Source organism: Lagopus muta, chromosome 4, assembly GCF_023343835.1.
Source record: "Lagopus muta isolate bLagMut1 chromosome 4, bLagMut1 primary, whole genome shotgun sequence".
In the NCBI taxonomy this organism is placed as follows: Eukaryota; Metazoa; Chordata; class Aves; order Galliformes; family Phasianidae; genus Lagopus; species Lagopus muta.
Window position 1 is genome coordinate 48,875,257 of NC_064436.1, and position 20,420 is coordinate 48,895,676.

The following is a 20,420-nucleotide window of genomic DNA, read 5'->3' on the forward strand; positions in this document are numbered from 1 at the left end:
AAATACAAATAAAAAATAAATTAAAAAAATAAATACAGCCATATTTCTAACACTAATCCTACTCAACCCAGCGTCTGTTCATACCCCCCATTCTTTCCTAGCAGCGGGCACAAGACCTTGCCACTCTGAGACAACCTCCTGAGCACCAGAACCAGCTGGAGTGAAGTGCCTTAATGGGCAGATTCAGAACCCTTACAGGCTGTAAGCACCTTCTCTGCAGCCCTCTGCTTTCTCTTACAAATTATGGGCAACTTTTATTCTGTCCTTCAAGTCAACGTGAAATGGTTCCCTAGATAGTCCTGCAATGAATGCTACCTGCAGACAGTGGCATTCTGAAGAAAAGGCAGATGAGACAAAATATACAGATACATCTGCCTTTCTTTCCAAAAAGTTATCTTTTTGTGATCACCATTTGAAAAACATGCAAGTGAGAGAGCATGTAACCAAGATAATTTTACTCTAAAAATACAACCTCCCTCCTGAGTACTTTCCACTTCTGGAAGAAAAAGACCGGAAGGTCTTCACAGTACTGCACTGTTCAGATTTCAGTAAGTCAGGAGTCTGAATTACAGAAATAATTGCTACCTAAATCACACAGTCATGAAATCAAAGTGCAAAAAAATAGCAGGAAAAGATTTTTCTCCATTTGATATACTCACCAAACCTGCAATGGGGGTTGGTAGTCTATTGATCTTTTTGACCAATCCTGGCTTTATTGCATTCAGCAACCTGTTATGAGAAAGGAGTATTTATGAGTGCTAAATCACAAAACCCAAATTATCAAATACTTGTTCCCAGCATATAAACATTTCAGTATGGCTGGAAGAGATTCTTCCCATTGTCTTCTATTGCAAATGCACAAACATATCTGAAGTTCCATCACTGAAATGAAGGAAAGCTAGAAAGAAAAATGCCCTCAGTATCCCAAGGAAGAATAGCCTGACAGTTTTTTTTTTAATTATTATTATTTTATTTATTTATTTTATTTATTTTATTTTTTAAATCTTTTTGCAGTTAGAAACTGTAACTCAACCTCATAAAAACTGCTGTACTGCTCCCGACTTTTGCTTATGATAAAATCTAGAATTCTCACATCCTAGAAAACAAATGATGAAAGAATATACTTCATATCAAAAACCCAACTTTTTTTTTTTTTTTTTTTTTTTTTTAACCCCTAGGTACATAGAATAGCATAGAAATAATAATACATTTCTTTTCCTATGATTGTAATTTTATTGCAGAGAGGACAAACAAAAATTACTTTGTTTTCCCCAAATGCACAAACTTATTTTTCAGACTTGCAAAGCAGCAGTCCTATAAACCAGTATTTTTCATTCAGCTGCTGCAACAAGCAATGTAAGATTTCTTTTTCTTCACGGCACTTTTTGAATACTCTACTTCTGTTGAGACTTCAGTCTACAGTGCCTATTCTGTCCCAAGGAAAAAATTATATATTAACAAAAGTATCCAATTTTCTTTATTACTAATATGTGAATATACCAGGCACAATAACACATACTGCAAGAGCACATCAAATGCAAAGAGGTCTTAATGGAAACCCCAAAGCCAAAGCTTGTTCCCAGTAAACTTTCAGACTGGTGTGTACAGGGTTCTCTGTGAGATATGGGGGAGGGGTAAGACAAGAGGAAGGAAAAGAGTAGGGAATAAACAACACTTTAGATCACCATTTGGAGTCTGAAGTGGGAGGAAATGGGCCAGGGCAAGATGGAAAAGCCTGAGGAAGAAAGGTCTCTATTATTAAAATGTTTACCTCCTGTTGGAAACATCTCTAAATGGTCTGGCACTAAAACCTCCAGGACTGGCCCACTGCAGAACGTGCCAAAGGCAGATTTCTTCCAGAGCAGTCTGGCTGCTTCTAAATTATTGCCTCATCTAGAGCAACAGTCCCGATGCCAAAATACTGAGTGTCGCCAGCTTGCCCAGCCACCAGCCTGGCTGAGAAGCTGAGCTGTTTACACAGTGTCGCAGTGTCAGCCTTCAGTCCCATAGATGCTATCTGCTCATTTCTCCAAGAGAGCTACCAAACATACCACTTCCTGCACAAGCCAACACACACAAACCATTTTTTTCTGTGCTCTTTGGATTCATATAGAGCATCTGTCTTGATACGTGAATATCAACTCCAGCAGGTTTCTGTGAAAATACAGAGCCAACAAAATACCCATCAATGCTGCACTGCAGACTTGGCCTAAGCAATGACCCAGGAGTAAATCTTGCTGTTGGGAAAACGCTTTCTGATCCAGACCTTCCTACAGCAGCCACTTTCCAGCCCTGCCATAGCAGCAGCTCCAGGCTTTGTGATGCTCCCAGTCCTTTCCCTAGGTGCATTCAGAGGTGAAGACATGACCCCCAGGGAACAAATTTATGGAAGAGTGAATTTTTGCTGCCTAACCCTTCCTACAACCCCACTGCATTGGCTCTATTTGTAAGACCTCTACAGCTACAGCTCTTGGCCTTGTCACTCTCCCAGCTGTAGCCCTGACCACAACAGGTGAGCTGATTTGCTTATAAATATTTGCCATTTGCAGTACTTTCCCTTCCACTCAAATAAGATGTCATAAAAAATCCACCAGAACCACTTAGAAACCTTGGCAAATGCTACCTGGCAAAGCACTGTTCTAGCTAATGAACTGCAGGCATCCGGAATGAGATGACATGACTGTAACCAGAAGCAGGTATTTTTTCTGCACTTAACTGCACAGCAAGGCTAGATGATTGCACTACAGGCATCTACAGATAGGGGAACAATTCCAGCATCTGTTGTCCAGCCATATGGGTCATCTCTGAAAATTTTATGAGATAACATCCTTCCTATCCCCCAAAACAAACAAAACAACTTCAGAGTCTTCTGTCAGAACAAATGCTGTAGGAACAAGGTAGAATCCATCAGTTTCCACATCCGGTGTATCGCATACACAGTATTCTATGCTTTATTTTCACAAGTTTATCTCTATTACACAAGTTAACCCTATCATTTTCAGGCCACAGGGCAGGAAATCAACATAACCCAAAGTGCTAAGACCCTACCTTGCAGTCAGGTTAGACAAGTTAGTTCCATAACTTTTGCAAGCATGTGACAAAAACTGAGACTAAAAAGTGTGTTGTCTATTTTTCACAATATTAAAGCCTCCTCTAACTTTTTTTTTTTTTCTCCAATAACTTGGCCACTCACTTGTTCTTGCAGCAGGAAAACGCTTGAAAGCACCAGCTGAACAAAAACTGATGACACACATACAACCCTCTGCCTCAGACATCTGTTTAGAATGTCCAGATCAGCAATGGTGATCAGTTTATTGAAGTCACCAAGGTCCCTGCTGGCAGGGTTAGAGAGAAGTTTTGAGACAGATACCAAATCGTACTCAGACTCTGAATGACCACCTGTTTCTCTGAGAACCTCCTAGCTCTTACTTACCTGTCTCCCACTTTCTCCTCCAAGGAAGCAGTCCTTTTCCTTGTGCAGTAAAAATTATCAAAGTTCAGGTATTTTCATCCCTGTGAGGGTATCAAAGGCAGACATGCAGTTTGCTCTTAATGTAAATGTCAACCCTCCTGTTCTTCCTCAAAGATAAAGAAAGGTCCACAAGTTCCAAGCTCAGGTTTTCTCAAGCACACATCTATTACTTCAGGTTTTTGTACAGTTGAGTTCTTCAAACAAAGAAAACCCACAAGCAGATTTTCATCCTCTAAAGACACAACAAAATCTTTACATCACCACGTACTGCATTCTGCTATGTAGAAGTTGGTAAACTACTGTTTAAATTGTCAGAGTTGAAGCATAGAAGTTGGATGTTTATTTTTTGTTAATGTATTGGTACTATATTCATATATTTCATATTCCTGAAACCAGGAATCTAGAAAACCAGATGCAAGTGGGAAAAGTCCAGCTATGTTGTCTTGAGAAAAGAAAAAAAAAGCAGAAAAAAAAAAAAAAGAAAAAAAAAGGTTATTTTTAAGTCTTCCGTGACTTTTCCTTTTTCCCTTCCCCTCCAGTAAGACACTGCTAACTTAAGGTCTGATATGAAATTGTGAGGGAATAGACACTATGAAACAGTGCCCTTCAGTGCTGTTCTCAAAAGGAGATCATAGGTACCTTCCCTAAGTTTGACCTTTTTTGGTTGCTGGGGTTTAATGACCCACGAGCATATTGGAGATGACTGTCAAAACAAGGTTATGGAGGACTTCTAAAAAACTTGCAACAGGCAACTTGCTTCACAAAGTAAACGTTTTGGAGTCTTAACTACTACTGTTGCTAAAAGCTATTGATATGAAGAGAAAAAGAAAGAACATACTCTTCCTTCTGAGGGAATTCTGGTTTCTGATATATCCTGTACTTCTCTGACATAACCAAAAGGAACAAATGACGAGGAAATCTCAAGAAACATTTTAAAGTAAAAGAAGAAAAAACATAGCAAAATGAAAATACATGAGGCAGAATAGTTCTTGAAAAGAATTCAAATATAATATGATGGAAAAAAAAATAAAATCCCACCAAACCCCCCCAAAACAGCAATCCAACACAGGGTAAAACCAAAGCTCTACAGGTTCCCTATGTAAAACAGCAGTCGCTGCATGCACACACCTTACTCATTACCAAGGTCCTTCAAACTCTCAGCTAGGATTTCTGTCCAGCTTTTCTGGCATTTATGCACTTGTCCTGAGACAAGTCAGCCCTGTTTTTCACTTCTCTCCTTAAAGTTCTCTTTCCACTTTCAACACAACATTTACACATCCATCGCATCCACCCCTCCTCTCAACCAGGCACTGACTTAGATCCTTTAGTGGTCAGCTCTTACGTGCAGCTTGCTAAGACTGCGCAGGAACAGCCTTACCTTATGAAAATATCAGGGCACAGAGGCAATGGAAAGTTGATCCTCTCCCACTCTTATAGGGAGAAGGTAGGTCACTTCCTTCCCCTTGTGAAAAACAGCTCTGGTACGTATGTGGAGAATCAATTGCTCTATTTGGTACCGTCCCCAAGGCTTGAAATTCCAGGAGATAAGGTATCTCTGCAGTAGGACCGACAGGCTGAAATCAGTACTAGCCGCTGTGTGACTAACCTATGAGACCTTCCTGGGGTTGTTTATCACTGGTTAAGAATTTGAAAGGCTTCTGCCAGGAAAAGAAGGCGTTTCAGGCAACAGCTGATAAAAGATCTAAAAAGATCTGAAAAGCACCAAGACAACTGCACATGAAATTCTTGCAAGAAAGCGTCAGTTAAGAAAATATTCAAAGGATGGCTGCCAAATCCAGCCTCCAAGAAGACTTAGCTTCTAAGAGGAAAAATTTCAGAGAATAAGCTTCAGAAATGGAAAAACGAAAGGTTGAAATGATGTGTGGTTCACAGATGAATCCAGGCTGGATGGGTATGTATCCAACAGAGTTCTTAGCTCAAACTGCAGATCATATTCCTAAAAAGAAAAGCTGACTAATGACCTACACTTAAAGCAAAAAGGTATTTCATATTTGAGAGTTCAGGAAATCCTATCCACTAAATCCTATCCACAGTAAACTTTCAAGGAGACAATTCTCTATTTAAAATTAAGTTTTACAAATTTATATTTTAACAAACAGCTTTTCAGCTCTTGACAATTACTAGTCCAGACAGTTTTGGTATCTACAGATTTTAAACCTGTGCTATAAGTGACGCCTCCAACATGCCCAAAATAGTTGAAAAGATGAAGAAAACACACTCTTGATCTTAAATACGAACAAAACACATTGACACAGTGCAGACAACAAAAAAGTCACAAGATTTTGTTGCAAAGGAAGCAGCAAAGAAGTTTCAAAATACAGAGTTGTTCTTGAGGTCACAAAAATATTTTGGGGAAAACATTCTTGAGTGATTGCTAATGATGTCCCTGTTATTATTTATTCAGCGTCAGATGAACAAGGTGCTTTTTTAACGTGCAAGACAGAACTGCCTTTGTCATATAAGGGCCTCACAGTCCAGTCTGATAAGTGAAAAGAGAATAAATAACTATGAAACCAGTAGGACTAAGAAAAGTCAAGCCAAATACAGCATAACACAGGCTATACTCTGCCAACTAGAAATAGGAATAAGACAGAGGTCTTGCAAAGCAGCTCAAGAAGGCAACAGGGAAGATTGTGCCTTTAAAAGGACTATTTATACAGAACCTACCACCACAATGAATGACACGCAGAACATCTCATGTACCGACACATTTACAACTCTCAATTTTACAAGATAGCAATAACAATGGATAATTTCTCAAAGCATTTATTCAAAACAAGCTTTTAAGCATACACTCTTGGAAAGCTGAAACCTCTCACAGGATTACCTTGGTTTGCACTTCAGCAAAACTCAGTTTGAATGGATCAGTGTTCCAGAGCCTTCTGCTCTGTCAATCACAAACTTGCACTGGAAAAACCCCACCATTTAGTCTGCTGAGATGCATTTTTTTTTCCAACATAATTACAAAGACAGGCCATTTTAATAGCATTCGAGTATCTCATGCACACAGTATCTCTTCTTCTCATGCACACAGCTAAACATTATGGTTTCCATCACCCTTAACCCCTCAAACTAAGCTATACTAATAAGTAGCTCATCATCTTAATGTTGCAGTAAAACTTACAGATGAAAAACCTCGGGTCCATATAAAACTGCTTCAGATGTCCTCACATGAACCAAAATCTCAATGCTTAATGAGCCTTGGGGCCCGTCTCTCTAAATTGGAGCCATGCCAAATCCACGATGCTGATTATGTTTTGGCTTTACAATACGCAGCCTGAAAACTGCAGGAGAACACCAATCCCTTCTTACCTTAAGGCATGGGTCACATTCAAAATTTCAAGTACGCCTGTGAAACTCAAATACCTTCTTGGCTTCCAGGAATAGCAAATTCAAACAAAATTTAATTAAACATACGTATCTGCACTGTACACTGTACAGCTGAGCGCTGAATTGATGCCGGGCTCTTACCAGTGGCAGATAAGTAAAACAACATACCAAAATCCTACAATCTACAAAAGTAACTGCGTACTTATTTTCCCCAGGTCTCCATAAGTGGTAATTTTAAATAAAAGACATTGGCTTGCAAGAAGAGTCCGATTTTTCAAGAGCCAAAACGAAATGCCATACTTTCAACTAAAGCCGCTCTGAAATAAGGTTCCACACCTAACACCACATTGACTCAAAAACGAAGTTTTTCTATTCCATAGCGTTATACTTGCACTGATCTGGCACGTATCCAGCTCTTAGTGAAAACAGCATTCATGCCAGCCCAAAGCTTGGTCAGATGCATGATAGCCATGATGCAAGCCTTAAGAAAGTCTGCTCTCTGAGAATAAACAGCTCATTCATCACCAGAGACATAAAGAACACAAGCCAAGGAGATTTCTTATTTATAGAAGAAAATTATTCTCATGACAGAGTAAATGATAAATTCCATTAAGTAAATCTTAATCACAATCACTTTCAGCTCATGCACATTTATAATCACACTTCATTTTTTTCTTTAATTTCAAATAATCTATGTATATTACTAACTTCTTTCTCTCTCTATCTTTTTTTTTCCCCTCAAATTTAAAAGTACAAAAAAGATTGCAGGCTTTTTTTTAAGAGCATGCACAATTGAAAGTAAGGGCCCTTCCTGGACTTTTGCTTGCACAAGAAAAAGGATAAAATCTTTCCCCTCCATCACTGTTTGTTACCAATTTTACCAAGACTAAGAGCAATAAACTACCTCTATATTTGCTCTTTCACAAAAGAGAGAAGAGGTTACAGAGTCACAGTGCTAACTAAAAACAATAAACATTGTTTCTGCACATTTTACTAAGCTACATAACACTATGTACTAATCTACAAAATAAATGCCTTGGGGGAAAAAAAAAAAAAAAAGCTTTGGGAAAATGCTCATAAAATGATATCCAGAATTGCACATACAAGTGGCACCTATGTTTGATCATGTATGTTTATTACTCCTTCACTTTTATGCATTAATGCTTTTCAAGGTATAAAGTTAAATATGTGTTAGCACTTTCACATTTGAGAAAAATCAAAGACTTTCTACGGCTGCATTTACTGCTATAAATTGATTTGTACGCAGACAAAGCAGACACGCAGATAATCTGTTCTACATATAGAATCTACGCTAATACCTCTTAGCATGACACTGCTTAACTTCACTGCAAAGACAAATCACTGGTGCAGATATATGAATCTGGATTTGCTTTGAGTTTAAGGCCCTTTGTCTACAGTCCACATCCCAACTGTTGCTACTCATTAGAACTTCACCTTTTGGTCCTACTCCTGACATTAGAATCTCATTAACACCAATATAAACTTACACTGTGGCTGGACTCCTCATATGGCTTGATTCCAGAGAAAGCTTTACAGAAAATATGATGCCAATTGCTTATCAATAAATGCTTCCTGTTATATTTCTCTATTTACTAGGGACTTTCACCCTTTGCTAGTCATATTAAGGCAAATAACTTGGATTTTTCAAACCTCACATCCTCTTTAACTGCTGAATGTGAAAGGAGAAAACTTGCAACAGAAGGACAGGACAAGGAGAGATACTAAAATATCAGTACAGCAGGTGAAGGAAGATAGCATATACTTTTTCTGTTGCAGTTAACTTTCATTCTGATGCCTAAACATGCAGCATAGCAACACTCAGCCCTAAATAACAAACTAATTTACTCTTGAGGTAATTCTAGCTTCTTATGGTAGCTGGGTCAAACTGTAACATCAAAACTATGTAACAGTAACAAAATAGGATAAACCAACCAACTGAAAAAAAAAAGAATGTGTGCCTGAGCAGAAATTGGGATTTCAAGGGGTATTTGCTGCTGTTGATGTTGTATTCCTCCATCAAATTGTTTCCTGTCATGTCCCCAGCATGGAACATTTACCTATGCATGCAGAGTGCAGCCAGGAAGCTCCTCAGTCTTTGCATGTAACATTTTAATACATAAAGCAAGAACAGTTTGAATTGCATCTCCTATCTGTGTTGATGCCCCTTGCTGAAGTCACCATCTGCACTGATGTCAGACAGCTTTGCTACAAAGCCATGAAATAAATCATTTCAGAGGAACAGAAGTGGGGTCATTGGCTTCTGAGCACAGCTGGGTGAGCAATCAGAGCTGATACTGTCAGGGAAACTGTACAAGTGGGCTTTCAAATCCAGAAAGAAGGAAGAACTTGTGTCATTCCCATCTGTCAGCGCGTAACTTTATGGCATCCTGCATTGTTAAATATGCTCTTGAACTGAGTGCAACAAGCTTTTAAAGTATCATAATGAAGCCAGATCTAGATGCCAGCAACCATGCAAACACTACCAGGGAATCAGGCACAAGAGTCTTCAGGTGCCTGTGGCTAACTTGAGTGTGATGCTTCCCACTAATTAGAATGCCAGAGCACAATGCCCTCCCGAAAGCCCATGCTGATGGCAAGGCACAGTTATATTAGTTTTCATGTACTGAAATAAGTGCATGGTTGCTAGATCATAGAATCATAGGATCGCTCAGGTTGGAAAAGACTTTAAAGATCATCAAGTGCAACCACGACCTAACCACACTACCCCAACTTTAACAACCCTCTGCTAAATCACGTCCCTGAGCACCACATCCAAATGGTTTTTAAACACATCCAGGGATGCTGATTCAACCACCTCCCTGGGAAGCCTATTCCAGTGCTTAACAATCCTTTCTGTAAAGAAGTTTTTCCTGATATCCAACCTAAACCTCCCCTATCACAACTTGAGGCCATTTCCTCTCGTCCTGTCACCTGTCATCAGTGAGAAGATACCAACCCTGCTCTCGCTGTAATCACCTTTCACGTATTTGAAGAGAGCAACAAGGTCTCCTCTCAGCCTCCTCATCCCCAGACTAAACAGCCCCAGTTCCTTCAGATGTGAATGAGTGATTTATAACCAGCATAACGATGTCTGCCAGACTTTGCAGTGGATTGCTACAGTAGTACCTCAAGCACTGACATCTCGGTAGTGTGCTAATTGCCAGAACCACAGCTGGGAGAGATTTATTAGTCTAGGGTTTGTCAGCACAGAAGGGAAATGCCACAAACAGCTTGTGAATGCCACTACAGGTTTTGAAATATCCCTTTAAGGAGCACACAAAAGAGGGAAAGATTTCTGTTATTGCTCTGCTGAAACAGGAACCTGCACTGAACAAGTGTAGGACACAGACATCGCAACCAACTGGAGCGAGGCCTGGCATAAGGCTCCAGCAACCTGCTGCAGACAGACAAAGATGTCCCCTAGGTCATTTTGCACATGGCTAGTCCAACTGTTATCAGACTGGACGCTGCCATGGAGCCAACCTCTCCTCCCCTCCATTTTTATGTACAAAAAGCTTGCCTGGAGCAGGATTTGGGAGAGTCCTGGCACACTGACAGATTCCACCTGTTGACATTAGTTCCCAGCCTTCTTGCTGCTGGGTTCCCTCAGGACCCAGGCTCACTTTCAGGTCTCATCTTAAAACACAATAATAAACAAGAACACTGAAAAAAAACACATGAAAGTTAGCACTACTCCAAGCTCAGATAAGCATCACCCATAAACATCCAGCAGAGCTGTCAGCCAATGGCATTACCAATTAGTGCCATTCCACGGGGGTAAGCTGAGACAAGTTCAGCTTCTTCCTAAAACTTCTGAGTAACAAATCAGATAAACTGGGCTAAAGGTAATGACTTCTTATATCTTCAGAAACCTGCAACACCTAGAATTCCTTTCTTGCCTTCAGCAGCTTCTCAGAGACGTTGAGATACAATTTTCATTTACTTGTTGAGGTCAGCTGAGACAAACGAGGTTTAGGGAGATACTGCCTGTGGTAACTTTACTAGCAATGCTTCACAGAGCAAGAGATACAAAAATTAGAGGCCAAAGTTTGTTCTTTCCAAAAATGCATTAAGAGTTCCTCAGTGTTATATTTCCAAGTTTCTGAGTTCATACAGTGAACTCAGAAGCAGGAAGGAGCATGTTTTTATTGCTGGCCTCAAACTGTTCATCATTAGCAAGGCCAAAGTGCTTTGTAGCCTAGTAGAATTTTATCTACTAACCACTTAACGGGCATTGTGAGGTGACTTCTGTTGAACACTGGAGAGTGAGACCTTGTATAAGAGGCAGCCTTCCATACAGAGAGATGGACACAATGCTGCTCCTGAGTTTACACATTTGATCAACAATAACAACCACCTCCCTCCTCTCAAAGCCATTCCTCAGCAAAGACATGCAACTACAATTAAACAAGATCAGTTCCCTTATGCTCTTTCACTCTTTAGCTGCTGAAGTTGAAGATTACTTACACCTCTGAGATACACAGCAGTACTTGCATAAGTAAGTTTCGAAGCTGTTGTAAGCTACCTACAGTTGACTTACAGAATATTAGCTCAACCATACTACTGAAAACAAACTCCATGTTCTTGCTCCTTTTGTAGTATAGAAAAAACAGTTGCTGAAGTGCTTTGGCTAAGTGTCTCAAGAGATCTCTTTCATAAATTTCAATATCCATTCAGTTCTTCTGCATAAGTTTAATCCTTCTGGTGTGCAAAGACAGCTTTTACCCACTTTATTGACAAATCTGCCTTCCCAGGGAAAGAAAATAGTGCATACATATGATTCAGGTCAGTTAATTCTCCGAAACTCCTGACATCCTGCATGGGATTTTCAAAGAACTAGGGGCACAGAGCACACTTCCAAATTTCTCCTTAAAGTCACTAGCTTTGGCATCTGAGGTCACATGTTTTTGGAAGACTGCTGAAAAACTTGCTGTTAAAACCACAGAGAGAAACATGAAGGAGCCAACTTGCATCGCCTGTCCAAAAATTACAAAACACATCATTCCAACACACCTTTAGGTAAAATTCAGAGGATGTATAAACTTTCCAGAAACTATAAAAGCTGCTGAGTATTGATGGTGTTCAGATGGTTAACTCTTGACAGTGCTTGAACCTGGCGTTGGTCCAAAACACTTCACCGGAGCAGAGAAATCTGCAGGCACGTGTGGAACACCGTTAGCCAATCTGTGGTTAACGTCTTAAAATGAAACCAAAAAGAAAACATCATTTTCACTTTACATAACTCTACTAAGGAGCTGGGGTGGAGTGAGGGAAGCACTCTGTAAAACTTGTTTTCTTTAAGCCACATCTTGATTCTCACTGTAACAAGATAGTGTTGGTGCTGAAAGGATGCTGCAGTGAAATAACCAGCATGCACAACGTCAAAACTTGCAAAAGGAAACCAGCAATCAGACATACTAGCTAAAGCTCATTTCATCTATAGTCAAGAATGCGTTCAAGACTCAAAACTGTGTTACTTACTCACACAGAAGAATGCCGTTTTCTAATCCAGAACGAAAGTCCTTCTCACCAAAACTTCTGCCAGTCACTTGCTGCAAAAACACAGAGGGAAACAAGAGTGGCATACATTAAAAGGTGTTCTTTTCAAGAGCAACTCATAGCACACAGATAAAGCAATTGCTGCAAAGGAAGCAGCTGAACCTGATAGGCATTGCCAAAGGGCTACATCGTGTATATCAACCAGGTTCCTCCTTCTTATTTCACTGAGCTGCTTAACACAGAGTGAAGTATCCACTCTGGCTAATGCAATTACGGATTATAACAGCTGTTGCTTTGATGTTTAAAAAAAAAAAAAAAAAAAAAAAAAAAAAAAGAAAGCCCAAAGATGACACCAAAACCTTCAGAACATTTTAAAAATTTTATTCTAAAGCACTATGAATTTCAGAACTACTGTATTTAGACAAACTAGACAAACTATGTATTTGTGCTGCTTTTCTGCACCATGTAAAAAAATTTGCATTGGACTTGAACTTCAGGTCTTTAATCTGTCACCTCTATGGAATAAGCAAATCCAACCAGAAACGCTGTTGTAGCCCTTCAGACACTCTCCGCAGTACTCCTTGTCATATGAAATATTTCACATCACAAATTGTGAGGGTGAATATAAACTCAGCGGAAGCTGAAGTTTAGGCACCTACTCATCCCTGTCAGGGATGCTTATACCAGGGGGTATGTTCTGTGTAATAAACTCTTAAGCTAGCCTCTGCTGCTTAGAGGCAGGCCATCAAGGAAACACCCAGTAACCCTCACGTTGCCTGAAGGTGCAGATGCTACAAGCATGATAGAACTCCTGTGTATGACTCACTGCCATGCTGACAATGGCTTGACACTCAGTCTCAAACCATTCACCACCTATGATGTGTTCAGGTAAAGGTAGAGAAAGCACACTATTGCTACCAACAAATATGTAAAAATAGTTGCCATGCTAGGAACAAAAGAAACAAGAAGGCCCGCCTTGTTTTCAATTGTTCACCAAGAGGTCTTCTCCTCCAGCCTCCTTTTCATCCAGTCAAAACATTTACCGGATGCTCACTGAGTTCTCATGGACTCCATCCAATCTTTCAACAAGACCCGTACTCCTGGCATTGCTTTCGCCATAGAGAACAGCGGCTCGGGGATACATCTGCCTGACATACCAGCTTTCTCCTTGCTGTTCCATTCAGATACAAGACCCTTCCCTCCCAGTTTCCTGTCATAAAGACAGCAATTTATAAAAGCTGACAAGTTTGGCACTTTCCCACGGGATTAGCGGCTGCACTAGCTTCACAAATGCTGGTTGTGACTACGCACAGCCTTAGACAGAGGACAACACTTTTTTTTTTTTTTTTTTTAATTGAAGTGCAAATATGAAGCCTCAAGCTTAATCCTCCACTTACTTATAAACATATTCTTTTTTCAGTATGAAAGAATTTCTCCCACAAACTGATATGATAATTTACAAACTCAAATTCTTTCACACTCTTAAGTCAGCAATCATGCTTTATTCAAATATGTGAAGTAGAAGAAGGCACTGGATTGCCCTCATATTTCAGCAGAAACCAGACAATTTGCCAGTCGGAAATCACCTAAACTATCCCTAGTCCTAGAGTTTCATCTCTAATCTTGATCTGCTGGGACAGAGGGAAATTGTAACAACATAATCATTAACATTTGGGATGAACCACAGACTGAGCACATCAAAACCGATATTTATTTCATGCATAGAATAAAGTACAGAATATGAGAGAATAGGAAGAACTCTTTCAACAAAACTTATTTCATAGGGGAAGACCTCTGTGAAGGGAAAAAAAAAAAAGAGATAGTAGTCACTGTATTTCACTCCTCAACATAAAGCAACAACAAAAGTTCCAGCTGCGGAACTCAATCTTTGTGTGTGTTTGTTGAACATCCAGATCCACCAGGGAGCAGTACCAAAACTGTTAACACAGTTAAGTAAGAATCAACCTGCCAACAGCTATCCCATGAGTATTGCTGTCATTACTGCTGATGTAGGAGGGTTTAGTATTATGCTATCTGGCTGCATGAATAAAATCACGAAATGCAAATACACAGCTGGAACAACAACTCTAGTGAGAGGCACAACAAGAACTGACAGCAGGTGAAGAAAGATGGGAAGGTCTAGAAACAGTGCAAGCCTGTTTAAAAAGGAACTGGATGTAAATGAGGCATCAAGAGGCTTATGCCTGTTCTAGATGCCCCAGCTGCAGAGAGGAAACATTAATCAGCTACAAGTCTCCTGACTCAGCTAGTTAACATGCATGAAAAGCTCAACTGATAAAGGCTAAAAACTCAAGGTAAGTGTGAAGATGACATCATAAATATCAAATATAAACCCAAAAAGTGACTGAAAGGAACAAGACAGCTGTATTCATTTTTTTTCAGAGGAAATTAGAGCTCCATTTCCTGGCATGTGCACACACACATACATGCATGCATATACATGGAAAACATGTGTTTCCACGATATTACAAAACTGCTGTATGCTTCACAGGCCTATGTTAATACTGTGAATATGATCTCAGCACCGTTCTGTTCCCACCAGATTATCCTCTTACAGTGACTGCTGTAAGCAGCACTCATATTTGTGCTGCTGCTGCTCAGTTTTTTTGCCAAGCTTTACTGGACAGAAGAAAGCTGTACATCTGCAGCCATGTCCAGAAAAATGAATAATGGAGTAACAGACTTCTAGGCCACCAGCTTTCACACTACAGAGAACTGATGTTCAGAACTGAACCATGTCACAGGTATGGACAAACACACTTTGGCAGCCCCAGGGAAAGCAAGATCCAGTGATGAGTTCCTTACTCACTGCTGCAATGTCAGCACATTGTAATTCTCTGCAGTGCAGGAGCCCAAAAGTTATAAGTGTCTTAAAAGGAAAAAGCTGAACCTTGTGAACCAGTCTTAAAGAAAAGCCTGACACTTTAATAAGTTCTGTAAGGCTGATAGGAAGAGTTGTCTTTCCATATCATACTGTAATGCAAAAATAGAGAACAGAAGTGAAACAATATATTTATTACTGTGCTTCATTTATGTGAGGAGGAATTCTTTTTTTCCATCATCTGGATAATATTTTCCTCTCTAAAAAGCTGCAAGCATCTTCAAACAGAGCCATTATTCCACTGCCGGATGTGTTTCTCAGATTCACTAACACTTAGCAACACAGAAAAGCAAACCTAAAATGAATTTCAAAAGTTATTACAAAAGGAATATTAGGACACTAAACCACAGCAGGCTGACCCTCTATCACAAGCTTAGGCAACAATTTTAATATGTATTTATACACAGTAATACTTCTTATATACAGCACTGTTGCTGATTAACTCCTTTGTTCTTTGCAGTTACGCATGCCACTAAATCTATGTCATCTCTCGTGGCTGTCATCCAGTCACTAACCAGTGCCATATTACACAACTCTATTTTCACCAAGCTTCAGTTCACATTGTTTTCCTTCCTTGCACTTTTTATTGCTGCTAGTGCTCCATAAGATGGAGCCTGCAAAGCCTCCGGTGTCAAAACAGCTTAAGGGCACGAAAAAGAAAGGCATCAAATTAGCAGATGATGTCCTCAGGTGAAATGTATGTCAGCCAACAAGATACCAGTAGATGAATAAACACTAGGTCTTCACGGACAACACTTTGAAAATAGCTATCTTGATTTTCTATGTGCATGCCTGAAAACAGCACATAAAGCAGTGAACAAAAATACAGACACAGCAGTGAGAGGTATTTGTTACTCATTACTTTTGAGAGTTTGTGAAACATGAGGTGAATGGGATGAGGTTTAACAAGGCCAAGTGCCAGGTCCTGCACTTTGGCCACAACAACCCCATGAAGCGTTACAGGCTTGGGGATGAGTGGCTGGATGAGTGTGAACAAGAGAAGAACCTGGGGGTGTTGGTTGATGCTCGGCTGAACATGAGCCGACAGTGTGCTCAGGTGGCCAAGAGGGCCAACAGCATCCTGGCCTGCATTAGGAATAGTGTGGCCAGCAGGAGCAGGGAGGTGATCATCCCCCTCTACTCAGCACTGGTGAGGCCACACCTCGAGTACTGCGTTCAGTTTTGGGCTCCTCACTACAAGAAAGACATTGAGGTCCTGGAGCGTGTCCAGAGAAGGGCAACAACTGGTGAGGGGTCTGGAGCACAAGTCTTATGAGGAGCGGCTGAGGGAGCTGGGATTGTTCAGTCTGGAGAAGAGGAGGCTCAGGGGAGACCTCATTGCTCTCTACAACTTCCTGAAGGGAGGTTGTGGTGAAGAGGGATTTGGCCTCTTCTCCCAGGCAACGAGCAGGACACGGGGAAATGGCCACAAGTTGTATCAGAGGAGGTTTGGGTTGGACATAAGGAAGAACTGTTTCTCTCACACAGTGGTCAGGCACTGGAATGGCTGCCAGGGAGGTGGTGGAGTCGCCATCCCTGGCAGTGTTCAAGAGGTGTCTGGATGACGTGCTGCATGATGTGGTTTAGTGCTTGTGGTGGCAATGGTGATGAGGAGACGGTTGGACTGGATGGTCTTATAGGTTGTTTCCAACCTTGTGATTCTATGATAGCAAAGAACAGATTTTCAAGATACTTGGTGGGCTGTTCATTTCTTTTTAGAAGTGCACTGCATTCCCATTTTGTACAATCTTTTTATTCCTCTCATATCAATTTTGATATAAGTAAAAAGTCCACATCACAAAACTAGAATACATGCTACTTTTATTTCAGGGAGGTGTGAAAGTAAGGCTTGAACAATCACCAGTATGTAAATAGGATGCACTGGATCATATAAGCAACAGGCAACACAAGTCACCAATAGATGATGTATGGCTGTTTTTAAGATATCAGTCAGGATAGGCACTTCCAGAGTAATAAATTCCTATCTCCTAATTTCCAGAATTACATCTGAGCTAGTAACACAAGAATGCAAATTAAATTCCTCTTTTATATAGTACCGAACTAAACAATGCTGATGAAGTTAAAGTCTGCTTTGCATTTGTGAACAAGAACTGAACGGAAGGAGAGCCTTCACCAGCTCCTGCTTCTGACAAGCTTTGCTCTGTTTGTAAAAGAAAACACAATGCAACAACTCGGTAGGAGCTCTCTCTCTACTGAAAAGCACAGGGATTTAAATTGCTACAATATCAATGCTACAATGTTTATCATAATATAACCCAGTTCTAAGCAGCTACATATATAAAAGTCATGAGGGAGCTAGAAGCCAGCACAGAAACGTGGAGACTGCATGAACACAGAGCAACACATCTTGGTCCAGGTGTACCTATCTTTCAGCATCATAACAAGCACTCTGCAGAAACCTTCACAAGGCTATCCAGTTTTGAGGTAATTTACTATCAAATCAATAAAAGGGTGAAGAACTTAAGTATCTTTGGTGTGGATTTCTGGACAAAGTCAGCATGAGATCAGAATGGCTAATGCAGCCATCAGTGAACCACCTGAAATGTTGCGGTACAGAGCTCTGAAGTTTAAAGAATGCAGGGGAATAAGAATTCACACCTAAGTAGCAAGATTAACTTGTAAAGAAAGCACTTGATATCATTTATCTTCAGATCTTCCACTTCTTGGTTACAGAAGTTTAACCGCAGTTTGCAAAGTTAACTAGCCATTCTGAAGTCTCCTTTGTTCTCTCTTGCTACACACCATTCTTGGAAGTGACAGAGAGCTGACTTGCTCTTTATCACACTTTATAGGGATTCTGTTTCTCCTAGTAACAATAGCATAAAATATAGGAAATCAATATTTTCCTCTGTTTGCTTTAAAATCCCCTCTTCACTACAGTTCTATCAGCTGGGTTAGACGACAGTCAACATTCAGCATGAAAGAACAATAGCAACTGACACAAACACACTCCCAGTTCTAAGCCCCCACAAAAAGGAATTATTTCTTTGCTACAGGATCCCATCAGTGCATTTTTCAACAAGAGTGATATCTGATTTTTTTTTTAATTTTAGTTCCTCTGCACAGTTTAGTGAACAATTGATCTTAAGAACGGAAACACATTTATATTTAACACGCACAAAAAACAACAGGTTCACTTAGCACTTCATTTAAGAAACCTGTCAAAAGAAACACAGGGGAAAAAAAGTACAAACTCCCACTCCATCTCTACTCTTCCTATTAAACCTTTTTTTTTTTTTTTTTTCCCCCAAGAGGAAAACAACAGAGCTCTGCTTATGCTCAAGACAAATCACAAGGTGACTTTGAATAACCACAGAGTAGCCCCTGTTCTGGTGACTTGGGTCTTGAGATCATTGGGTCTCTTATAACCTCTCCTTGTTGTTTCAGAACACACCAAAAGAGATCTGCCTCTGAAAATCTGCCCTATAGCTCTGCCCATTAAATGGCGAAGGCACAATGAGAGAAGACAACTGCAGGTGAATGAGGCTTACTGCTGCTGATAAAGCACAGGCATCACGATTTCTCCTATCTCCATTAACATACCACTGCCATCAGCAACTATTACCTATCCAAGGCTTTAAAGTTAAGTCCAAGAAGGTTTTGATTTCATTAATTCCATGCGTCACTAGAGCTTTCTGTATTGAAGTTCTTCATTTGTAATACACGTATTATACATATGGAGTTGCCATACACTGTTTGGATTTATGATCAGAGTGATCTGTGCACATCTCTGCCAGGACATCTGGTAGCACAATTGAAGCTGACAGGCAAGGTGCTATGCAGGGTTAAAATCTCATAACAGAGTACACTGGGCAGGCTCCTTTTTCATCTCTTCTCCCTATTCTGTTTGTACACATGCTCAGGTGCATTGCCAAACGTATCAGCCTTCCCTTAGGGGCAGGGTGGAACAGAAAATGTTTCATTAAACATTGAACATTTTGTGGAGAGAAAGAGCAAAGAGCAGCAGGAGAGAACTTAAAAACAACTTCCATCAGACTTCTCTTGGCTGCAGAACAGTTCCTAAACCCTTCAGCTAGCATCAGGTCATCTGTTACATTAAATTTGTATTTGAGAGCCAGTAAATTACTATTGCATCTTTTGTTATTATTTTTTCTTTATATAGGTAACTAAATTCTTATCTGCACACTTCATGCAGTATTGTCAAAATTAGATATTAGGCAACAGACATGAGAGAATACCCTAAGAAATCTGGTTTCAATCAGTGGTTCAATTTAGGAATCTTTTTATAGCTTAAAACAATAAAGATAAGGCATCTATGAAAGAAAAAAAAACAACCCAACAACAACAACAAAAAACCACCCTTATTTCCTGTACTGTAGGAGCCATCATCTCTTTTAAGTAGCAATATGTTTTAAAGAAGGGGGAGCTGCAGGCTTTTGCATAGATTTACCAGTCAGGTGCTTATTCATCCTCTCTTTGGGAGAATAAGGAGAAATTAAGTATTACTTCAGGAAAACAACTTCTATTTGATAACAGCAGCATCTAATCATAATGATACATCCTGTAGTTCCGCAGCGCTTTCTTTAAGAACAAGCCCACACGCATGTGAGAAGAGCAGAGACCAGGATTAGTACACACCATGTAGACTCAACAAGTGCAACAACATAAAACAACAGTGCAGAATGAACTCTGATGCAGGGCACTCATTAAAGCTCATTCCAGCCATTCCCACAGAGCCTGGCCTCACTCCAGCACCTAGAGGAGGCTCCCTCTTGGCTGCCGACTAGGTAAATTGAGGCACCCTTTATTATGGCCCATTGCACTTCAGGGCAAACCAGTCCTTCTTGGAAGCTCCTAGCCACACCTTTGAAGGGAAGAGGAGCAGATGACTAATGATTACTAGCTCTCGCAAACACCTTACAGGCTTACCTTTCTCCAGGGTCTTGTTATTTTCTTACTGAACCAGGCTAAACAGTCTGCTCATTGGAAAATGAAAGGCTGATAAAGTTACTACAAATTTTCCAACTTCTTTATTATGATTCCCTGAGACTTGCCAGTACAAACACCTGCACTGCCGTGCTATTGTTCCTCTTCTGATGAATGCAGAAAGAAAAAGTCTACGTAGGCATCTACTCTTAAAATCAATAGGTATTCATTTCAACTTCACTGTTGCCTTAACATGGTATTTCTTGA

At 40.1% G+C, this 20,420-nt stretch overlaps 1 protein-coding gene across 12 annotated transcripts in view; it reads right to left on the reverse strand.

Annotated features, from left to right (window-relative positions):
* Window positions 1-20,420, reverse strand: part of LIMCH1 (LIM and calponin homology domains 1) — a 166,818-nt gene that overhangs the window by 91,740 nt on the left and 54,658 nt on the right. For 9 of the 12 annotated variants that reach the window (XM_048941432.1, XM_048941434.1, XM_048941431.1 and 6 more), the window contains exons 2-3: window positions 12,326-12,396; window positions 660-729 (exon numbers count right to left, since the gene is read on the reverse strand). In XM_048941432.1, coding sequence (XP_048797389.1) covers window positions 660-729; window positions 12,326-12,396 — 141 coding nt within the window. Of the gene's footprint in view, window positions 1-659; window positions 730-3,433; window positions 3,459-4,850; window positions 4,870-12,325; window positions 12,397-20,420 lie in introns of those variants that run through there. The other 3 variants (XM_048941441.1, XM_048941442.1, XM_048941440.1) reach the window with 3 other exon arrangements.